Consider the following 22,683-nt stretch of genomic DNA (forward strand, 5'->3'; position numbering starts at 1 on the left):
GGAGGGAGGGGTGATTGGTGGCTCCAACTGTAGTAGATGGAGGGAGGTAATACAGTGCCTTGAAAAAGTATTCATATCCCTTGAACTTTTTCACATTTTTCCACCTTACAACCACGAACTTAAAAGTTTTTTATTGAGATTTTATGCGATAGACCAACACAGAGTAGCACATAATTGTGAAGTGAAACGAAAATGATAAATGGTCTTAAATTTTAAACAAATAAAAATCTGAAAAATGTGATGTGCATTAGTATTCAGCCCCCTGTACTCTGATACCTCTCAATACAATCCAATGCAATCAATTGCCTTCAGAAGTCATCTAATTAGTTAATAGTCCTACCAGGGCTTTGAACCGGTTCAAGGAACGAAAACGAAAACCGGGAACTTTTTCTATTTCACATGGAACAGAAACGAAACCAGAAACTTTATTATTTTTTATGTTCCGGAACAGAAACGCTTATTAAAAATAATGGTAACCGGTTAATACCAGTTTTTATTTCGTTCCTCAAAGTTTCCGTAGCCTACAAATAAAAAAGTCATTCTTCTCCTGCGCAAGTTTCTATGACCCGCTGGGGTTCACTTCCTGTGTGACGTTCGCTGACTGAATGTAGAGAGCGGGAGGGTGGACTACTATCATGTCTCCACATCTTAAATAAGAGGTAAATATTGCAGTCTATCATTATTCAAAAACTTCAATTTCAAACATGATATCAATATATTTGTCCACGTTAATGAGAGGCTCGCGAACATTAAATGACGTTAACCTCTGTTAGCCTATCAATGCATAGGGCCTGACTAGCCTTTGGTAACACACTAAACGAATTATCTTTCATTTTTGGCACTTTTTCTGTTTGTGTAGATGGGAAGACATACTGAGAATCCAAATCGCCAACTTTTGAAATAATAATTGTTTTGAATTATTTCTTGTCTTATTTAATGAAGGTTGTAATAGAATTAGCCTACATTTGGCTTAAGCTGGATGAGACAGAGACATAATTTTATAGCCATTTGTTAAACAGCTGACAGGGAACGTAATTAACCGTTCCGGGAATGAAATTTTTTTGTTCTAACCGGTTCGGGAACGTCTATTTAATGGTGGAACCCAAAACCGGAAACGTTAAAATTCCGTTTCTGTTCGGAACGAACCAATAGGAAAAAAATTCTGGCTCAAAGCCCTGAGTCCTACTGTGTGTAATTTACTCTCAGCATAAATACACTTGTTCTGTGAAGGCCTCAGTGGTTTGTTAGAGAACACTGAAGAACAAACAGCATCATGAAGGCCAAAGAACTCACCAGACAGATCAAGGATAAAGTTCTGGAGAAGTTTAAAGCAGGGTTAGGTTATAAAAAAAAAAATCTCAAGCTCTGAACATGTCAAGAAGCACTGTCCAATCCATCATTGAAAAATGGAAAAAGTATGGCACAACTGCAAACCTACCAAGACATGGCCGTCCACCTAAACTGATGGAGCGAGCAAGGAGAGCACTGGTCAGAGAAGCAGCCAAGAGGCCCATGATCACTCTGGAGGAGCTGCAGAAATCCACAGCTCAGGTGAGAGAATCTGTGCACAGGACAACTATAAGTCATACACTCCACAAGTCTGGCCTTTTTGGAAGAGTGGCAAGAAGAAAGCCATTGTTGAAGGACAGGCATAAGAAGTCCCGTTTGCAGTTTGCCAGAAGCCATGTAGGGGACACAACAAACACGTGGAAGAAGGTGCTTTGGTCAGATGAGACCAAAATGGAACTTTTTGGCCTAAATGCAAAGCGCTATGTGTGGCAGAAAACTAACACTGCTCATCACCCTGCACACACCATCCTGTGAAACATGGTGGTGGCAGCATCATGCTATGGGGATGCTTTTCTTCAGCAGGGATAGGGAAGCTGGTCAGGGTTGATGGGAAGACAGATGGAGCTAAATACAGGGCAATCCTGGAAGAAAACCTGTTGGAGGCTGCAAAAGACTTGAGACTGGGAAGGAGATTCACCTTCCAGCAAGACAATGACCCGAAACATACAGCCAGAGCTACAATGGAATGGTTTAGATCAAAGAATATTCATGTGTTAGAATGGCCCAGTCAAAGTCCAGACCTAAATCCCATTGAGCATCTGTGGCAAGACTTGAAAATTGCTGTTCACAGACGCTCTCCATCCAACCTGGCTGAGCTTGAGCTATTGCAAAGAAGAATGGGCAAAAATTTCAGTGTCTAGATGTGCAAAGCTGGTAGAGACGTACCACAAAAGACTTGCAGCTGTAATTGCAGCAAAAGGTGGCTCTACAAAGTATTGACGCAGGGGGGCTGAATACTAACGCACATCACATTTTTCAGATTTTTATTTGTTTAAAATTTTGAAGACCATTTATCATTTTCGTTTCACTTCACAATTATGTGCTACTCTGTGTTGGTCTATCACATAAAATCTCAATAAAAAACTTTTTAAGTTCGTGGTTGTAAGGTGGAAAAATGTGAAAAAGTTCAAGGGGAATGAATACTTTTTCAAGGCACTGTACAGGGGGGGTTGTTGAGGGGTATGAGAAGGGTGCAGCTGATGTCTGTGATGATCTTGGGGAGGGGGAGAGGTGTGCCAATAAGGTGGGTGATGGGGTGCCGATTGGTCTGGGCTCTGGTGGGTGGGGGAGGGGGTGGGGGCAGAATCAAACCTGTTGAAAAACCAGGTTGAGTTTGTTTGCCCATTCCAGGTCTTTGCTATGGTCAGAGATGTTTTTCAGGCACGTTCACACCTCTCGTGTATTGTTCCGTTTCAGGTGCTCCTCCAGCTTCCTCCTATAGCACTCCTTGCTCTTTCTGGGCGGCACGGTGGTGTAAGTGGTTAGCACGGTTGCCTCACAGCAAGTAGGTTCTGGGTTTGAGCCCAGTGGCCCGTGGGGGCCTTTCTGTGTGGAGTTTGCATGTTCTCCCCGTGTCTGCGTGGGTTTCCTCTGGGTGCTCCGGTTTCCCCCACAGTCCAAAGACACACGGTTAGGTTAATATGGGACGGCCTTGGGCTGAGGTGCCCTTGAACGAGGCACCTAACTCCCAACTGCTCCCCGGGCACTGTTAGCATGGCTGCCCACTGCTCTGGCTATGTGTGTGCTCGTTGCTTGTGTGTGTGTGTGTGTGTGTGTGTGCGCGCGCGCGCACATGCTGTGTGTTTACTGGTTCAGATAGGTTAAATGCAGAGAGGAATTTCACAAGTGCGTGATGAATAAAGTTGTGCTTTCTTTCTTTCTGCCTGCCCACTCGCTCGCTCGCTCCTCTTTGTCCCCAGATCTGAAGGCCCTCCTCTTCTCATTCAGCAGGGTTTTCCGGTTAGGAGTCGCCCACGGTTTGTTGTTGGAAAAACACCGTGCTTTCCTGGTCGGCACAGTGTTCTCCACACAGAAACTGTAATGCAGTGTGTAAGTCAGTGGACTACACAGCACTTCCCAGTCTGTGGTCTCAAAACAGTCCCTCAGTGCCATGCTGCTTTCCTCTGACCATTTTCTCACACATCTGGTGGTGGTGGGGGGGGTTGTTTGCTCACCATAGGTAGGTAAATGGTGACTGGATGAACCAGGTTGTGGATTGAGTTGCCTGGTGGGGGGAGGGGTGATTAGCTGTTTGCATAGAATAAGTCCAGTGTCTTAGTCACTACGTTTACATGCACATAGAGAGAATCGAATTTCTGCCATTGCTCGACTGAAATCGAAGTTCAAAATGCCATGTACACACCTTAATTTGGCTGAAATTGAACCGAACTTGATTTCTCGGAATCGAGCTACACGACCTAGTTTATGCGATTTCTGCCGAGCTACTTTGTGCATGTAAACCCTATCGAGCTAGTTGTCGAGCTACTTCCGGAAGTGACGAGTGACGAGACCACAAGCGGGAAACACAACAGCCTCGGTCGGCATGACAACGAATCATGACAACGGCATGAATCTTTTCTTTTTGTGGCATTGTTTGCACTGTTAAAATTTAGCTCACTTACTGTATCACCAAATACATCTGTACAGCTGTTGCATAGCTGTGAATTGTGTACATAAACAAGTCATTGTATTTGTGTGTGTGTGTGTATATATGTCCAACATCTGAAGAATGTCAATAAAAACAAAACAATTGAACTTTTTGTGTGTTTATTAAGACATAAGTTAAATTGTAAGCAAAAAAAAATATTTTTTTGTAAGCAAAAAATGGACTTTAGAAAAATATTATTGTGCAAAATAAGTTGTCTTACAAAACAGTGGTCTGCGCCGGACAGTTTATAGCCATAGTCTGTTAGAGCAAGCCTAATAGCTTGAACACGGAACTGCTAGTGTTGCCAGATTGGGGGTTTCAAGTGCATTTTAGCGGATTTGAACATGTTTTGGGCTGGAAAACGTCAGCAGTATCTGGCAACACTATAGCTCTTCTTCATGACGACAACCGGAAGTGTACCAACACGATGGGGCATGTAGCGCCACGTGTGGCTCGGGTGCACAATGCACCTTGCACAATAGCCCGATTTCACTTGTGCATGTAGGATTGGATTTCTCTGGCACCCCTGCTGGGACCCTTTGCTCGATTACCAACAGCAGCTCGATTTGGACGTGCATGTAAACGTAGTCAGTGTCCCTGGTATAGCAATCAACATACTGAGTGAAAGTGGGGAGAATGGAGGACAGGATAACATGATTAAAGTTCCCTGAGATTTAGGAGGAAGGCTTGTGGGTGTGATGTTTGCAGCTGTGATACTACAGTGTGTAAAAGCTCGCGGGCTACTGCGGCATCGGCCGCCGGCAGGATGTACAATGTTGTTGTGATAATGTACTAGAACTCCCTCGGGAGGTAGTACAGCTGAATGCTAACAGCTAGCAGCTCAGTGTCCTATGTGCAGCTCTGCTCTTTAATGTGCCCGGGGTTACACCATCTCTCGTTCACAAACATTGCTACACCCTCCTCTTCCCAGTCTCATTCGATCTCCTGTCTGTTCTCATGAGTTGAAAACCATCCAGAGTGATAAGTGAATCTGGAGTGAGTTCATTCAGCCAGGTCTCTGTGAGGCACATGATGCTGCACTCCTGATATTCCCTCTGCAGCCTAGTCAGGGCTGTGAGCTCTTCCATCTTATTAGGGAGTGATCTTACATTCCCTATAATAACAAACAGAATGAATGGTTTATACTGTCTTTTTCTCTTGAGGCACTTAACTCCAGCTCTGCATCCCCTTCTCCTCCTTGTTATTTCCACAGGGATCTTGTGTCTCACCTCAGGGAGTATCCTCATGCTGTGCAATGCCAGCAGCTGATTGTGGGTATAAAGAATCAAGCCGTGACTGGCTGTCCCGATATTGTTTTAAAAAGTCCCAAAACAAGTAAAAAACAGTCTCGCCAAAACCACATCCATACTAGCATGCAAACGAGTAAGGTTAAATACTAGGAAGGAAATGACTAAAGATGATAAAAAGAAAAAAATAGTAAGAAAGCAAGAGCTGCTGAAACTGGCTGCCACTCACACGGTGCCAGAATAATGAGTGTTAATATGTTAATAACGAGTGTTCTGTGTTGAGTAAACTGAGCCACATGGATCTGTCTATGCGTGCATGTGTGAGCTTAATAGAATAAACCAGTGTTTCTCAATATCCTTCTCCTGCAGCCCCATTCCCCCCAATCCTGCATGTCTTCTATCTATCCTTGCTATAAAAGAGACCTGGCTGAAATTAGTGTGACTTAACATGCTCTTGGATAAGTCATGTTTGTTCAGCTACTCAAAAGTGCCCCGAGTTCATTCAGGTAGGTCAAACAGTGAAAGATGAAAAACATGCAGAGCAGGGTGGCCCCTGGAAAAGGATTGAGAATCAGTGGAATAAACTAATTGCCTGTCTCCTTGTTATAACTACGAACCCAGCAACTAACACGGTTCCTCAATCGTCACAACACTGTTTTGTTTAGTCTTTTAAAATGTAACACAGGTTTTATTTCCATTGCCAGCATGACGGATGCAATGGTATTTTGCACATGCACACTAGAAATCAATCAGTGCGTTTACATGCACATCCAAATCGAGCTACTGTCGGTAATCGAGCTAAGGGTCCCAGCAGGGGTGCCAGAGAAATCCAATCCTACATGCACACAAGGAAATCGAGCTATTGTGTGAGGTACATTGTGCACCCGAGCCACAGGTGGCGCTACACGCCCCATCGTGTTGGTACACTTCCGGTTGTCATCATGAAGAAGAGCTATTCAAGAGTATAAACAAAGTTATCAGCAGTGTTGCCAGATACTGCTGACGTTTTCCAGCCCAAAACATGTTCAAATCCGCCAAAATGCACTTAAAACCGCCCAATCTGGCAACGCTGGCAGTTCCGTGTTCACAAGTTCCGTGTTCAAGCTGTTAGGCTTGCTCTAACAGACTGTATGGCTACAAACTGTCCTGCGCAGACCACTGTTTTGTAAGACAACTTATTTTGCACAATTGTATATTTTTCTAAAGTCCATTTTTTGCTTACAAAAAAAATTTTTTTTTTGCTTACAATTTAACTTATGTCTTAATAAACACACAAAAAGTTCAATTGTTTTGTTTTTATTGACATTCTTCAGATGTTGGACATACAACCCCGATTCCAAAAAAGTTGGGACAAAGTACAAATTGTAAATAAAAACAGAATGCAATAATTTACAAATCTCAAAAACTGATATTGTATTCACAATAGAACATAGACAACATATCAAATGTCGAAAGTGAGACATTTTGAAATTTCATGCCAAATATTGGCTCATTTGAAATTTCATGACAGCAACACATCTCAAAAAAGTTGGGACGGGGCAATAAGAGGCTGGAAAAGTTAAAGGTACAAAAAAGAAACAGCTGGAGGACCAAATTGCAACTCATTAGGTCAATTGGCCATAGGTCATTAACATGACTGGGTATAAAAAGAGCATCTTGGAGTGGCAGCAGCTCTCAGAAGTAAGGATGGGAAGAGGATCACCAATCCCCATAATTCTCCGCCGACAAATAGTGGAGCAATATCAGAAAGGAGTTCGACAGTGTAAAATTGCAAAGAGTTTGAACATATCATCATCTACAGTGCATAATATCATCAAAAGATTCAGAAAATCTGGAAGAATCTCTGTGCGTAAGGGTCAAGGCCGGAAAACCATACTGGGTGCCCGTGATCTTTGGGCCCTTAGATGGCACTGCATCACATACAGGCATGCTTCTGTATTGGAAATCACAAAATGGGCTCAGAAATATTTCCAGAGAATATTATCTGTGAACACAATTCACCGTGCCATCCGCCGTTGCCAGCTAAAACTTTATAGTTCAAAGAAGAAGCCGTATCTAAACATGATCCAGAAGCGCAGACGTCTTCTCTGGGCCAAGGCTCATTTAAAATGGACTGTGGCAAAGTGGAAAACTGTTCTGTGGTCAGACGAATCAAAATTTGAAGTTCTTTATGGAAATCAGGGACGCCGTGTCATTCGGACTAAAGAGGAGAAGGACGACCCAAGTTGTTATCAGTGCTCAGTTCAGAAGCCTGCATCTCTGATGGTATGGGGTTGCATTAGTGCGTGTGGCATGGGCAGCTTAAACATCTGGAAAGACACCATCAATGCTGAAAGGTATATCCAGGTTCTAGAGCAACATATGCTCCCATCCAGACGACGTCTCTTTCAGGGAAGACCTTGCATTTTCCAACATGACAATGCCAAACCACACACTGCATCAATTACAGCATCATGGCTGCGTAGAAGAAGGGTCCGGGTACTGAACTGGCCAGCCTGCAGTCCAGATCTTTCACCCATAGAAAACATTTGGCGCATCATAAAACGGAAGATATGACAAAAAAGACCTAAGACAGTTGAGCAACTAGAATCCTACATTAGACAAGAATGGGTTAACATTCCTATCCCTAAACTTGAGCAACTTGCCTCCTCAGTCCCCAGACGTTTACAGACTGTTGTAAAGAGAAAAGGGTATGTCTCACAGTGGTAAACATGGCCTTGTCCCAACTTTTTTGAGATGTGTTGTTGTCATGAAATTTAAAATCACCTAATTTTTCTCTTTAAATGATACATTTTCTCAGTTTAAACATTTGATATGTCATCTATGTTCTATTCTGAATAAAATATGGAATTTTGAAACTTCCACATCATTGCATTCCGTTTTTATTTACAATTTGTACTTTGTCCCAACTTTTTTGGAATCGGGGTTGTGTATATATATATATACACACACACACACACACACACACACACACACACACACAAATACAATGACTTGTTTATGTACACAATTCACAGCTATGCAACAGCTGCACAGATGTATTTGGTGATACAGTAAGTGAGCTAAATTTTAACAGTGCAAACAATGCCACAAAAAGAAAAGATTCATGCCGTTGTCATGATTCGTTGTCATGCTGACCGAGGCTGTTGTGTTTCCTGCTTGTGGTCTCATCACTCGTCACTTCCGGAAGGGGCAGTGCTGAAGTAAGTAGCTCGACTACGTAGCTCGATAGGGTTTACTAAGTAGCTCGGCAAAAATCGCATAATCTAGGTCGTGTAGCTCGATTACGAGAAATCAAGTTTGGTTCGATTTCAGCCTAGCTAAGGTGTTTCCATGGCATTTAGAACTTCGATTTCAGTCGAGCAACGGCAGAAATTTGATTTTCTCTATGTGCATGTAAACGCACTGCATGTATTAGAAGCTGTACACAGAAGGGCTACTGTAGCACACACTGCTGAAAAAGTTAATGCTGACACTTTTCTGATTTAGCCAGCATTAACTTTTTCAGCAGTTTCTGCTACAGTAGATCATCTGTATGATGGGACCATATGGGCTAGCCTTTGTGCCCCATGTGAATCAATGAGCCTTGATGCCCCATGAGCCATGTCAAAGGTTCACCAGTTGTCCTTTCTTGGACCACTTTTGGTAGGTACTAACTGCTGCTTACTGGGAAAACCCCACAAGATCTGCCATTTTGGAGATGCTCAGATTCTGTCATCTAGCCATCACGTTTTGGCCCTCGTCAGCGTCACTCAGATCCTTATGCTTGCTCATGTCTCCTGCTTCCAACGCATTAACTTTAAGAACTGAATGTTCCTCTGCTGCTTAATATATCCCTCCCCTTCACGGGTGCCAATGTAATGAGATGATCAATATTATTCACTTCATCTGTCAATGGTCATAATTTTATGGCTAATCAGTGTATATATTATATGGACACGATTGTGTTACTGAGAAATACAACCCCAATTCCAAAAAAGTTGGGACAAAGTACAAATTGTAAATAAAAATGGAATGCAATAATTTACACATCTCAAAAACTGATATTGTATTCACAATAGAACATAGACAACATATCAAATGTCGAAAGTGAGACATTTTGAAATTTCATGCCAAATATTGGCTCATTTGAAGTTTCATGACAGTAACACATCTCAAAAAAGTTGGGATAGGGGCAATAAGAGTCTGGAAAAGTTAAAGGTACAAAAAAGGAACAGCTGGAGGACCAAATTGCAACTCATTATGTCAATTGGCAATAGGTCATTAACATGACTGGGTATAAAAAGAGCATCTTGGAGTGGCAGCGGCTCTCAGAAGTAAAGATGGGAAGAGGATCACCAATCCCCCTAATTCTGCGCCAACAAATAGTGGAGCAATATCAGAAAGGAGTTCGACAGTGTAAAATTGCAAAGAGTTTGAACATATCATCTACAGAGCATAATATCAAAAGATTCAGAGAATCTGGAAGAATCTCTGTGCGTAAGGGTCAAGGCCGGAAAACCATACTGGGTGCCCGTGATCTTCGGGCCCTTAGACGGCACTGCATCACATACAGGCATGCTTCTGTATTGGAAATCACATAATGGGCTCAGGAATATTTCCAGAGAACATTATCTGTGAACACAATTCACCGTGCCATCCGCCGTTGCCAGCTAAAACTCCATAGTTCAAAGAAGAAGCCGTATCTAAACATGATCCAGAAGCGCAGACGTCTTCTCTGGGCCTAGGCTCATTTAAAATGGACTGTGGCAAAGTGGAAAACTGTTCTGTGGTCAGACGAATCAAAATTTGAAGTTCTTTATGGAAATCAGGGACACCGTGTCATTCGGACTAAAGAGGAGAAGGACGACCCAAGTTGTTATCAGCGCTCAGTTCAGAAGCCTGCATCTCTGATGGTACGGGGTTGCATTAGTGTGTGTGGCATGGGCAGCTTACACATCTGGAAAGACACCATCAATGCTGAAAGGTATATCCAGGTTCTAGAGCAACATATGCTCCCATCCAGACGACGTCTCTTTCAGGGAAGACCTTGCATTTTCCAACATAACAATGCCAGACCACATACTGCATCAATTACAGCATCGTGGCTGCATAGAAGAAGGGTCCGGGTACTGAACTGGCCAGCATGCACTCCAGATCTTTCACCCATAGAAAACATTTGGCGCATCATAAAACGGAAGATACGACCAAAAAGACCTAAGACAGTTGAGCAACTAGAATCCTACATTAGACAAGAATGGGTTAACATTCCTATCCCTAAACTTGAGCAACTTGTCTCCTCAGTCCCCAGACGTTTACAGACTGTTGTAAAGAGAAAAGGGGATGTCTCACAGTGGTAAACCTGGCCTTGTCCCAACTTTTTTGAGATGTGTTGTTGTCATGAAATTTAAAATCACCTAATTTTTCTCTTTAAATGATACATTTTCTCAGTTAAAATATTTGATATGTCATCTATGTTCTATTCTGAATAAAATATGGAATTTTGAAACTTCCACATCATTGCATTCTGCTTTTATTTACAATTTGTACTTTGTCCCAACTTTTTTGGAATCGGGGTTGTACACCACTTGTATTTTTCGTATGAGCTGGATCTGAGACATGGAGAACTAAAACTGTGACTAAAATTTTTAGGTCACTCATGAGGAAATGGATGAAATTTGTTTAGATGAATTTGAGTACTTTGTGTCCATATAATAAAAAGAACATCATATGTTGGCTTGGAGATATGAAGTTTATCTTCTTGTGTTGGAAAAAAAATCACCTTGTTTATACGAAATACATCACGCATCTGAGGGACACATTTTCCGATATTTCACTCCCTCTTGAGGTCTCGAGCTTGAAAACTGCGGGAGAAGGAACGGTGCAAAAAAACTGTCAGAAGAAGAAGAAGAAAACTAAAGAATAACAGTAGTATTGTGCATTGTGTAATACTAAACTGGAAAGTGCATTCTCTGAAGAGAATGTGAAAGATTGCGCTTGATGCAGCAGACCTTTTAAAGGCCAACTAAGATGGCAGTTACCCTACTTGGTTTTTCTTATTTTAAACAAACAAATAGTGGTTTTCAACCACATAAGAGCCCATTTACTGACTGCTTACAATAGTAAACGATTTTAGTTAGCCAATTACTTTCGCATATTTTAAATGCTATCGCTGCTCGGTTGATGATTGGAAGTGTTTGTAAGCTCCCAACAGGTGACTTCACTCACAGTATGCACTGCCATATTTGAGAGAACAGTGAGGATCATTTGTCTGTATTTTTAAAGATTATTTGAGGTAATGGTTGGATCCAGGTGTTGTGTGGGAGTGTAGCGTAGAGTATTCCAGCCAGGTTAAAGTTATTTACATTTTTTTCCCTATCATATATCATATCATACCAGTATTTAATCTCAAAACCTTCTAGTCTGATGCATTCTTAAACGCTGAAACACCAGGGACTTAAGTCCAGCAACCTAAATGTCTATGCCTGTTATGTCATTCTTGTTCTCTTAGGTTGGTTACCAGATCCGTTTTGAGAGCAGACGCACGTCAAGCACTAAACTCCTGTTCCTGACTGAGGGTCTGCTCCTCAAACAGATACAGCATGATGCTGTGTTATCCCAGTACCATGTGGTGATTGTGGATGAGGTTCATGAAAGACACCTGCACTCTGACTTCCTGTTGGGTGTATTCCATTCCTTGCTTCACCGGCGACCAGACCTGCGCTTAGTTCTTATGTCTGCCACCATCAACATCAAGCTCTTCTCCAACTACTTCAACAATGCACCTGTGCTGCAGGTGCCAGGTAGACTCTTCCCCATTCAGGTATGGAATGATTAAAACCTGCCTGCTCTGCACTATTTTTGTATAACAGCTTGGCTTGGGCAGTAGTTCCAGCTATAATGTGAATAATAGGTTCCTATTAATGCGTTCATCTAATACTTTTTCTATAGTAACAGCTCATACACATGGTCTTGTACAGTGGATGCTCCATGTAATCGAAGGCAAATTAATAAATGGATTGAAAATTGTGGCGTTGCAAAAAGTAAAATGCATAATTCTTAATATGGTGATGGCTTTAATAAATAAATAAAATCATTAATTTTTTTGTTAAGACCTTCAATTAACATTTAAGGAGGGTGCCTCAGTTGTAAGTGCTTCGTAACAGACATGATGCAAATGACACCATCTGAACAGAACATGAAAATTAAAGGTAACAAATACTTTATTAATCAGGGATGAGAGTTTTCCACTTTTCGGCGGATTTCCGCTTTTTCTGAGCAAAAATCGATATTATGCCAAATCCGTTGAGATTTTTTTTTCATTGAGGGGGGTTGGGGTATGTTCCTTTGTGATACTCAAGCGTACGACGATGTTACATGTTTACATTTTCGCCATCTTTAGTCTCGCTAAGTCTCGCGGTAGAATACATGTTATCTACAATGTAATTGGCCAAAACATCGCTGGCGAGAGCATGATAGTCGATCATAACAGTTCTTACAAGAGTGTGGGAGAGAACAAAAGCCAATCATAACAGTTCTTACAAAAGTACCTGCGTCTGTTCTATTTTATCGAAACTTGCACATGTTCATCGTCGCTGCGCTTCAAAAATATGTTTCTCTTTCGTATCGGCTTTTTTACTCAAAATGCCGAATACAATTGACAAGCGAGACGAAGCGAAGGTACGTGAAATCGATGCTGGTATAAAAAACAGAGAGAGGACTGACAAGCTTTTGTCTTTGGCCAAAAGGCTGAAGAAGTCGTCGACATTATTAAATGAAAATGAGAAGTGACTGTGAACTATAAATAATTGAATAAAGTGTACATAGACATTATCCCATAAACTGAGCATTCGTTTGATTTAATACATTGAACATGTATATGATGGTCAGTAAATCTGAATTAATGCTGACAGTTTTGAAAACTTAAATATTTCAAAAGACTTTGAAATCATATGCAACTAATGAGGGCATAGGGTGACTGACCTTTTCTCCCTAAGAAATTTTATTTAATATATGAACATTTTGATAATTAATAAAAATTACGTTTAATGTGAATTTAGTTTGTCATTTTTGTTGATCATAAATTATAACCATACCCTTGAATGTAGAATGTGATTTTATTTTGAATTCAAACAATACTCCTATTGATTTTAAACATATTTTCATGTAAATATATAAAAAAGACAACAGATTTTTTTATCTACTACAGCTCAGATTGCAGGAAAAGTGGTTTGTAAGGCCTTATTTTTCAAAATTTTCCTGGGGGGGGGTATCCCTCCCAGACCCCCGGCTTCGGGCGCCATCTTGTTTTCTGCTTTTTTGGTGACCACCCACTCTCATCCCTGATTAATAAAATCTTATGCCTACAGTGGGGCAAACAAGTATTTAGTCAATCACCAATTGTGCAAGTTCTCCCACTTAAAAAGATGAGAGAGGCCTGTAATTTTCATCATAGGTATACCTCAACTATGAGAGACAAAATGAGAAAAAAAATCCAGAAAATCACACTGTCTGATTTTTAAAGAATTTATTTGCAAATTATGGTGGAAAATAAGTATTTGGTCAATAACAAAAGTTCATCTCAATACTTTGTTATATACCCTTTGTTGGCAATGACGGAGGTCAAATGTTTTCTGTAAGTCTTCACAAGGTTTTCACACACTGTTGCTGGTATTTTGGCCCATTCCTCCATGCAGATCTCCTCTAGAGCAGTGATGTTTTGGGGCTGTCGCTGGGCAACACGGACTTTCAACTCCCTCCAAAGATTTTCTATGGGGTTGAGATCTGGAGACTGGCGAGGCCACTCCAGGACCTTGAAATGCTTCTTACGAAGCCACTCCTTCGTTGCCCGGGCGGTGTGTTTGGGATCATTGTCATGCTGAAAGACCCAGCCACATTTCATCTTCAATGCCCTTGCTGATGGAAGGAGGTTTTCACTCAAAATCTCACGATACATGGCCCCATTCATTCTTTCCTTTACACGGATCAGTCGTCCTGGTCCCTTTGCAGAAAAACAGCCCCAAAGCATGATGTTTCCACCCCCATCCTTCGCAGTAGGTATGGTGTTCTTTGGATGCAACTCAGCATTCTTTCTCCTCCAAACATGACAAGTTGAGTTTTTACCAAAAAGTTCTATTTTGGTTTCATCTGACCATATGACATTCTCCCAATCCTCTTCTGGATCATCCAAATGCTCTCTAGCAAACTTCAGACGGGCCTGGACATGTACTGGCTTAAGCAGGGGGACACGTCTGGCACTGCAGGATTTGAGTCCCTGGCGGCATAGTGTGTTACTGATGGTAGCCTTTCTTACTTTGGTCCCAGCTCTCTGCAGGTCATTCACTAAGTCCCCCCGTGTGATTCTGGGATTTTTGCTCACCGTTCTTGTGATCATTTTGACCCCACGGGGTGAGATCTTGCATGGAGCCCCAGATCGAGGGAGATTATCAGTGGTCTTGTATGTCTTCCATTTTCTAATAATTGCTCCCACAGTTGATTTCTTCACACCAAGCTGCTTACCTATTGCAGATTCAGTCTTCCCAGCCTGGTGCAGGTCTTCAATTTTGTTTCTGGTGTCCTTTGACAGCTCTTTGGTCTTGGCCATAGTAGAGTTTGGAGTGTGACTGAGGTTGTGGACAGGTGTCTTTTATACTGATAACGAGTTCAAACAGGTGCCATTAATACAGGTAACGAGTGGAGGACAGAGGAGCCTCTTAAAGAAGTAGTTACAGGTCTGTGAGAGCCAGAAATCTTGCTTGTTTGTAGGTGACCAAATACTTATTTTACCGAGGAATTTACCAATTAATTAATTAAAAATCCTACAATGTGATTTCCTGGATTCTTTCCCCCTATTCTGTCTCTCATAGTTGAAGTGTACCTATGATGAAAATTACAGGCCTCTCTCATCTTTTTAAGTGAGAGAACTTGCACAATTGGTGGCTGACTAAATACTTTTTTGCCCCACTGTATGTTCAGATTCTTTATTTCTCAGATAACAATTTAGATAGGCAAAATAAATACAACACTACCAGTAAAAAAATAACTGTCTGTCTACCTGTTAATTACACACACATACACAGTACCAGTCAAAATTTTGGAGACGCCTACTAATTCAATGGTTTGTCTTTTTGGGGGAAAAAAAACCCTTCATGTTTTAAATTAATGATGGACGGTTGTTTCTCTTTACTTAGCTGAACAGTTCTTGATATACTATGGATTGCTACAGTTGTTGAATGGAGCTATTTATTGTATTTTTATTGTTTTAATATTTACTGTCTCATCTCAAACGCATTCAGAAGGCAAGAAAATACACTAACTTTTGATAAGGCACACCTATTAATTTAAAAGCATTCCAGGTGACTACCTCATGAAGCTGGTTAAGATCTTGCCAGTAGTGTGCAAAGCTGGCATCAAGGTAATGGGTGGCTCCTTTCTGTAATCTAAAAGACGAGACAGAACAGTAACAGAATCCCCTCAAGTGACCAAAACAGTTTGTCAAATTGGGTAAGGTAATGTTTTTTTCACACATTCCAACACAGTTCTAAAACTGCTTTTTACAACGTTTTTTTTTAAAGTACAGTCATGATATTATTTATTATTATTATTATTATTATTATTATTATTAGGCCTGTCGTGATATTTGATATACCGACTTATCGTATGGTAAATGAAAATAAACTCGGTAAAAATCTTTATTTATTTATTTATTTATTTTTTAACCACGATTTTGGCATTTATGCACTGTACATCTACAACCCTGATTCCAAAAAGTTGGGACAAAGTACAAATTGTAAATAAAAACGGAATGCAATAATTTACACATCTCAAAAACTGATGTTGTATTCACAATAGAACATAGACAACATATCAAATGTCGAAAGTGAGACATTTTGAAATTTCATGCCAAATATTGGCTCATTTGAAATTTCATGACAGTAACACATCTCAAAAAAGTTGGGACAGGGGCAATAAGAGTCTGGAAAAGTTAAAGGTACAAAAAAGGAACAGCTGGAGGACCAAATTGCAACTCATTAGGTCAATTGGCAATAGGTCATTAACATGACTGGGTATAAAAAGAACATCTTGGAGTGGCAGCGGCTCTCAGAAGTAAAGATGGGAAGAGGATCACCAATCCCCCTAATTCTGCGCCGACAAATAGTGGAGCAATATCAGAAAGGAGTTCGACAGTGTAAAATTGCAAAGAGTTTGAACATATCATCATCATCTACCGTGCATATCATCTACAGCGCAGAATATCATCAAAAGATTCAGAGAATCTGGAAGAATCTCTGTGTAAGGGTCAAGGCCGGAAAACCATACTGGGTGCCTGTGATCTTCGGGCCCTTAGATGGCACTGCATCACATACAGGCATGCTTCTGTACAGGAAATCACAAAATGGGCTCAGGAATATTTCCAGAGAACATTATCTGTGAACACAATTCACCGTGCCATCTGCCGTTGCCAGCTAAAACTCTATAGTTCAAAGAAGAAGCCGTATCTAAACATGATCCAGAAGCGCAGACGTCTTCTCTGGGCCAAGGCTCATTTAAAATGGACTGTGGCAAAGTGGAAAACTGTTCTGTGGTCAGACGAATCAAAATTTGAAGTTCTTTATGGAAATCAGGGACGCCGTGTCATTCGGACTAAAGAGGAGAAGGACGACCCAAGTTGTTATCAGCGCTCAGTTCAGAAGCCTGCATCTCTGATGGTATGGGCTTGCATTAGTGCGTGTGGCATGGGCAGCTTACACATCTGGAAAGACACCATCAATGCTGAAAGGTATATCCAGGTTCTAGAGCAACATATGCTCCCATCCAGACGTCTCTTTCAGGGAAGACCTTGCATTTTCCAACATGACAATGCCAAACCACATATTGCATCAATTACAGTGTAGGTGCAATTTGTAATAAAGTGATCAGTCTCATTAAATCGGTCTCATTACATATTAAATCAGTCTCATTAATTAATCTCATTAAATCAGTCTCATTGAATCAGTCTCATTAATTAATACCATTAATTTTGGTGCTTAATAATAAACTACCAAACAGCTAAATTATGGTATATTCCAAATTATTATGATCACTTACCGTATTACACAACTCATATGCACCTTGGAATTCTTTTGAGATTGGGCGACTTCGAGTATATTAGGCACAACAAATAAACACACAGTTTCAATAATAATTGAATTTATTATAACAAAGATATATAAAAATTGAATAATAGCAATTGAAATCTTCAGTAAACAGTGTGTGTGTTATATATGTGTGTGAGAGTGATGTGTGAGAGTGATTGGAATCTTATCTGAGGTGTGTGTGTGTTATCTGAGGGGTTGGGGTCACCACGTGGGAGAGGTGACCACGTGTTTCTAAGTGGAACAAAAGAGTTAGCGTTGGTTGCTAGCTAAGATGTGTTTGTGAGGCCTGTGGCCACGTGTGGAGACAAAGATTAGCCTTGTATTGCTAGCTAAGACAGTGGAATGCTAGCTAAGGTGTGTTTGTGAGGCCTGTGGCCACGTGTGGAGACAAAGATTAGCCTTGGTAGCTAACTCCACTAGCTTATAACACTACTAAATCCACTGAAATCTTGATGAGGTCAAAATATGTGTAATAATGAAATTAAAGTGTTAGAAAGGAAAAGAGAGAAGCATGCAAAACCTATCTATTAAACAATTGAGAGGACAAAAATAGAACAATAATTAATTCAATACCCTGAGGGTCTACAGTGTACACAATTAAACCGTTCCTGAGTTTAAATTCACACTGCTTCATAAAGCTAATTCCTAAGACTAGTTTTTCTGCCCAAATGCCAGTCTCTTACTTCAGTATCTTGCCTCTACACGAGATTATGAGATGATGTTCCGAGACTTTTGGAGTTTCACCATTGTGGAGCACGTGAGTCGCTTCCGTGGAAAGCAGAGGATTTCTTGGTCCGACGCGTGGTCGCTCGTGATGAAAAGAAGTCCCTGATCAAAATAATGTGCACAGCGCTTTAATTAGAAGGATCCGGTCGCTTCTAACTCTCTTAAATTAAACTGCTTGGGCGGTAGTTCGTAATGTTACTATAATACGAATAAAAAAACGGTTGTAACTCAATCTGAGTTTAAAATCGCACGATTCTAGAGTCTACCGTGGCCAAAGGTAAACAAAAACCGTGTTGAAACGTTTTTCTCGGGAGAAAAGACGTCTTTATTTTGGGTGCTCGGAGGAGCAGATCTCTTTCTGTCCATGTGATGAACTCATGAGGCGCCGAAAGAGGAAGTATGGTGGATTTCCGGGTCCCTTATGGAGTCGTGGAGGAAGTGACGTAGATGATCCCGCCCAGGCGTGACGTAGGTCAACGCAGAAGTTGGTGATGGGAGTTGTAGTTCTTAAAGGGACTGTACCTACAACAGCATCATGGCTGCGTAGAAGAAGGGTCCGGGTACTGAACTGGCCAGCCTGCAGTCCAGATCTTTCACCCATAGAAAACATTTGGCACATCACAAAACGGAAGATGCGACAAAAAAGACCTAAGACAGTTGAGCAACTAGAATCCTACATTAGACAAGAATGGGTTAACATTCCTATCCCTAAACTTGAGCAACTTGTCTCCTCAGTCCCCAGATGTTTACAGACTGTTGTAAAGAGAAAAGGGGATGTCTCACAGTGGTAAACATGGCCTTGTCCCAACTTTTTTGAGATGTGTTGTTGTCATGAAATTTAAAATCACCTAATTTTTCTCTTTAAATGATACATTTTCTCAGTTTAAACATTTGATATGTCATCTAAGTTATATTCTGAATAAAATATGGAATTTTGAAACTTCCACATCATTGCATTCTGTTTTTATTTACAATTTGTACTTTGTCCCGACTTTTTTGGAATCGGGGTTGTACATAGGGAAGTCACTAGAGTGTTAGCTTGACCCATTGACTGAATAAAACTCGCTCTCTGTGAGAGGCAGGGCCTCCCAGCATGCAACAGTTATCCAGCCAGGGTATCCACTGAATGGGGAAACGACAACAACATATTGCTCTGTTGTGCAGACCATAGGTGTAGAATTGGGTATGGACATGTCTCTACCAATATTTCTGATTGAAGAAGGGGGAAAAAATTTCACGCTCCGTGTGCAGTACACAAATGGCTACTGTAGGTTTCCACTGGGCAAAACCACACAAAATTTCGCTCATGAATATTCGCTCTGGGGCGTGGTCGCAAAAACAACAAGCAAGTTTGGCTACCATGTCAATTAGCAAGTGCAGTTGCAGTGCAGTGACTGGCTGCTAGCTAGTAAGCTAGCAAACTGTCCTTGATGAATGTAACGTTAGATTAGCTTGTAAAATGAATCAGTTAGCAACAATTCGTATTCAGTGTGTAAAAACGACGACATACGAATATGACTGTTTTCTAAGTTTGTGTGGTATGTAAATAACAATCCAACTTGATACCAACAACCGTTGTTCATTAAGGTCACAAAGACATTATTAAATCATATCAAATTGTGCTAATGTTGGCTAATATTGAACCTAGCCTTGCTTGTGAAGTGCCTGCAAACTTTAGCAGCCCGCTAACCCTTAATTTGAAGTGCTTCAGTTAAGACCTGCAGAGCCCTGACCAAGTTCGTGTAACATGACACATATAAACAACAACCCGATGATGATGTGGAACATTGTTTGTGGCCCAGAGACCTTTTAATCAAATAAAACATTTTCACGTAATAAGCATAACAGCCTCCACCTTCTTGATCAGAAATTTTTGGTTACTCCTTCCTCTCTTTTTGAAATCGTCACATACCGAGTACATACATACGCTGAACTGATTGGTTTTCGAGGGGGTTCATTTGAAAGCAGGAGGCTAAAAACTTCTCTGTAGAACCCTGTCACTACTTCCTCTCTGCTCAAGAAGACAACAAAAGGGCAATAATATAACAACTAATCAGAATTCAGATACATTCTGTTGCCAAGTAAAATTGCAACCTTTCGTGTCAAAGTTCTAGAGCCCTCGTCCTGTTTTACTGTTAGATCAATCACATATCAGCTTAAACTAGCATTCTAAAACTAGTTAAAGATCACACAGAAGAGAGCCTACTCCCCCTGCCAGCCTCATGGAACACAGTGTTTAAGGCTCCGTATGTGTTTTACTTCCATTTATGAGGGAAAGGAACATGCACCGTCCCGACAATGCATTATTCGCTTGTAAAACACATTTGCAAGTTGGTAGAATGAGTTAATCATCACATGCAAGATTTGCAATTAATCAAATGAATTTTTTATTATTATTATTCATGAATTACTACAGTTCTGAACTTCAAATTTTAAAAGTCTGGACTTTGGAGAGATGATGGATACTCTTTTGGTGGAACACAACGTAGCAAAATATTGTGACCCTCTAATGTTGACCTGAAGTTGGCACCACTGGGGATTGGCATTGGGTTTTTGTCCCCACCAATGTTAATACCAAACCTACGCCCTTGCCTACATGTTCTCATTCTAATTGTTGTTACTTTTATCCAAATGACAGCTGGCAATACGTTGTTACTTTGCACTTTTTGTTTATCTGGGTACTAATCTTTGCGAAACTGGATTGGCAGAATGTTGCCTGTGAAGAAAAGTGTCTTTTTATTACCCTCTGCCAAGTTAATATTTACTTGAGTGCAATTTTTAAGAGCCATAGATTGTATTTTATTTATTGTTTTTGTTGTGAGTGGTTTTGTTTGTTTTATTTCTTATTGCCCCTGTCCCAACTTTTTTGACATGTGTTGCTGTCATGAAATTTCAAATGAGCCAATATTTGGCATGAAATTTCAAAATGTCTCACTTTCGACATTTGATATGTTGTCTATGTTCTATTGTGAATACAATATCAGTTTTTGAGATTTGTAAATTATTGCATTCTGTTTTTATTTACAATTTGTACTTTGTCCCAACTTTTTTGGAATCGATGAGTACACTCCCTTTGAAAAGTAACATTTTAAACAATATCTCAATGAACACAAACAATTTTCTAAAATGTTGACAAGACAAAGTTTAATATAACATCTGTTTAACTTGTAATGTGAAAGTAAGGTTAATAATATAAACTTAGATTACACATTTTTCAGTTTTACTCAAATTAGGGTGGTGCAAAAATGAATACACCCCACAACAAAAACTACTACATCTAGTACTTTGTATGGCCTCCATGATTTTTAATGACAGCACCAAGTCTTCTAGGCATGGAATGAACAAGTTGGCGACATTTTGCAACATCAATCTTTTTTTCCATTCTTCAACAATGACCTCTTTTCATGACTGAGTGCTGGATGGAGAGTGATGCTCAACTTGTCCCTTCAGAATTCCCCATAGGTGTTCGATTGGGTTCAGATCAGGAGACATACTTGGCCACTGAATCACTTTCACCCTGTTGTTCTTCAGAAATCCAACAGTGGCCTTAGATGTGTGTTTAGTCATGTTGGAAAAGTGTACGACGACCAAGGACACGGAGTGATGGTAGCATGTTCTCTTTCAGTATAGAGCAATACATCTGTGAATTCATGATGCCATCAATGAAATGCAGCTCCCGGACACCAGCAGCACTCATGCAGCCCCACATAAGGACACTGCCACCACCATGTTTCACTGTAGGCACCATGCATTTTTCTTTGTATTCTTCACCTTTGCGATGCCATACAGTTTTGAAGCCATCAGTTCCAAAAACATTTATCTTGGTCTCATCACTCCAGACTATAGGGTCCCAGTAGTCTTCATCTTTGTCAGCATGGGCCCTGGCAAACTCTAGGCAAGCTTTTTTGTGCCTGGGCTTTAGGAGAGGCTTCTTTCGTAGACGGCATCCATGCATGCCATTCCTCTGCAGTGTACGCCGTATTGTCTCGTCTCGTCTTCTTCTGCTTATCCGGGACCGGGTCGCGGAGGCAGCAGTCTAAGCATGGAAGCCCAAACTTCCCTTTCCCCAGACACCTCGGCCAGCTCCTCAGGAAGAACACCGAGGTGTTCCCAGGCCAGCCGAGAGACATAGTCCCTCCAGCGTGTCCTGGGTCTTCCCCGGGGCCTCCTCCCGGGGGGACATGCCTGGAACACCTCCCCAGGGAGGAACGCCGTATTGTGTCACGGGAAATAGTCACCCCAGTTTGGCTTTCTACTTCTTTAGATAACTGCAGTGAACTTGCATGCAAATTTTCTTCAACCCTTCTCATCAGAAGATGCTCCTGTCGAGGTGTTAACTTCCGTGGACGACCTGGATGTCTCTGTGAGATGGTTGCAGTTCCATCTTTCTTAAATTTTTGTACCACTTTTTCTACAGTATTCTGACTGGTAAGTAAAGCTTTGCTGATCTTCTTGTAGCCTTCACCTTTGTGGTGTAAAGAGATTATTTTCTTTGGGGAATTCTGAAGAGACAAGTTGAACATCACTCTCCATCCAGCATCCAGTCACTAATACCCTGTCCACACTAGGGATTTTGTACCGATACGAAACTACTTTC

At 41.0% G+C, this 22,683-nt stretch overlaps 1 protein-coding gene across 1 annotated transcript in view; it reads left to right on the forward strand.

Moving 5' to 3' along the window:
- Positions 1–22,683, forward strand: part of dhx34 (DEAH (Asp-Glu-Ala-His) box polypeptide 34) — a 156,515-nt gene that overhangs the window by 21,567 nt on the left and 112,265 nt on the right. The window contains exon 2 of the mRNA XM_060923998.1: positions 11,735–12,046. Coding sequence (XP_060779981.1) covers positions 11,735–12,046 — 312 coding nt within the window. The remainder of the gene's footprint in view (positions 1–11,734; positions 12,047–22,683) is intronic.

This window comes from Neoarius graeffei, chromosome 6, assembly GCF_027579695.1.
Source record: "Neoarius graeffei isolate fNeoGra1 chromosome 6, fNeoGra1.pri, whole genome shotgun sequence".
Lineage (NCBI taxonomy): Eukaryota > Metazoa > Chordata > Actinopteri > Siluriformes > Ariidae > Neoarius > Neoarius graeffei.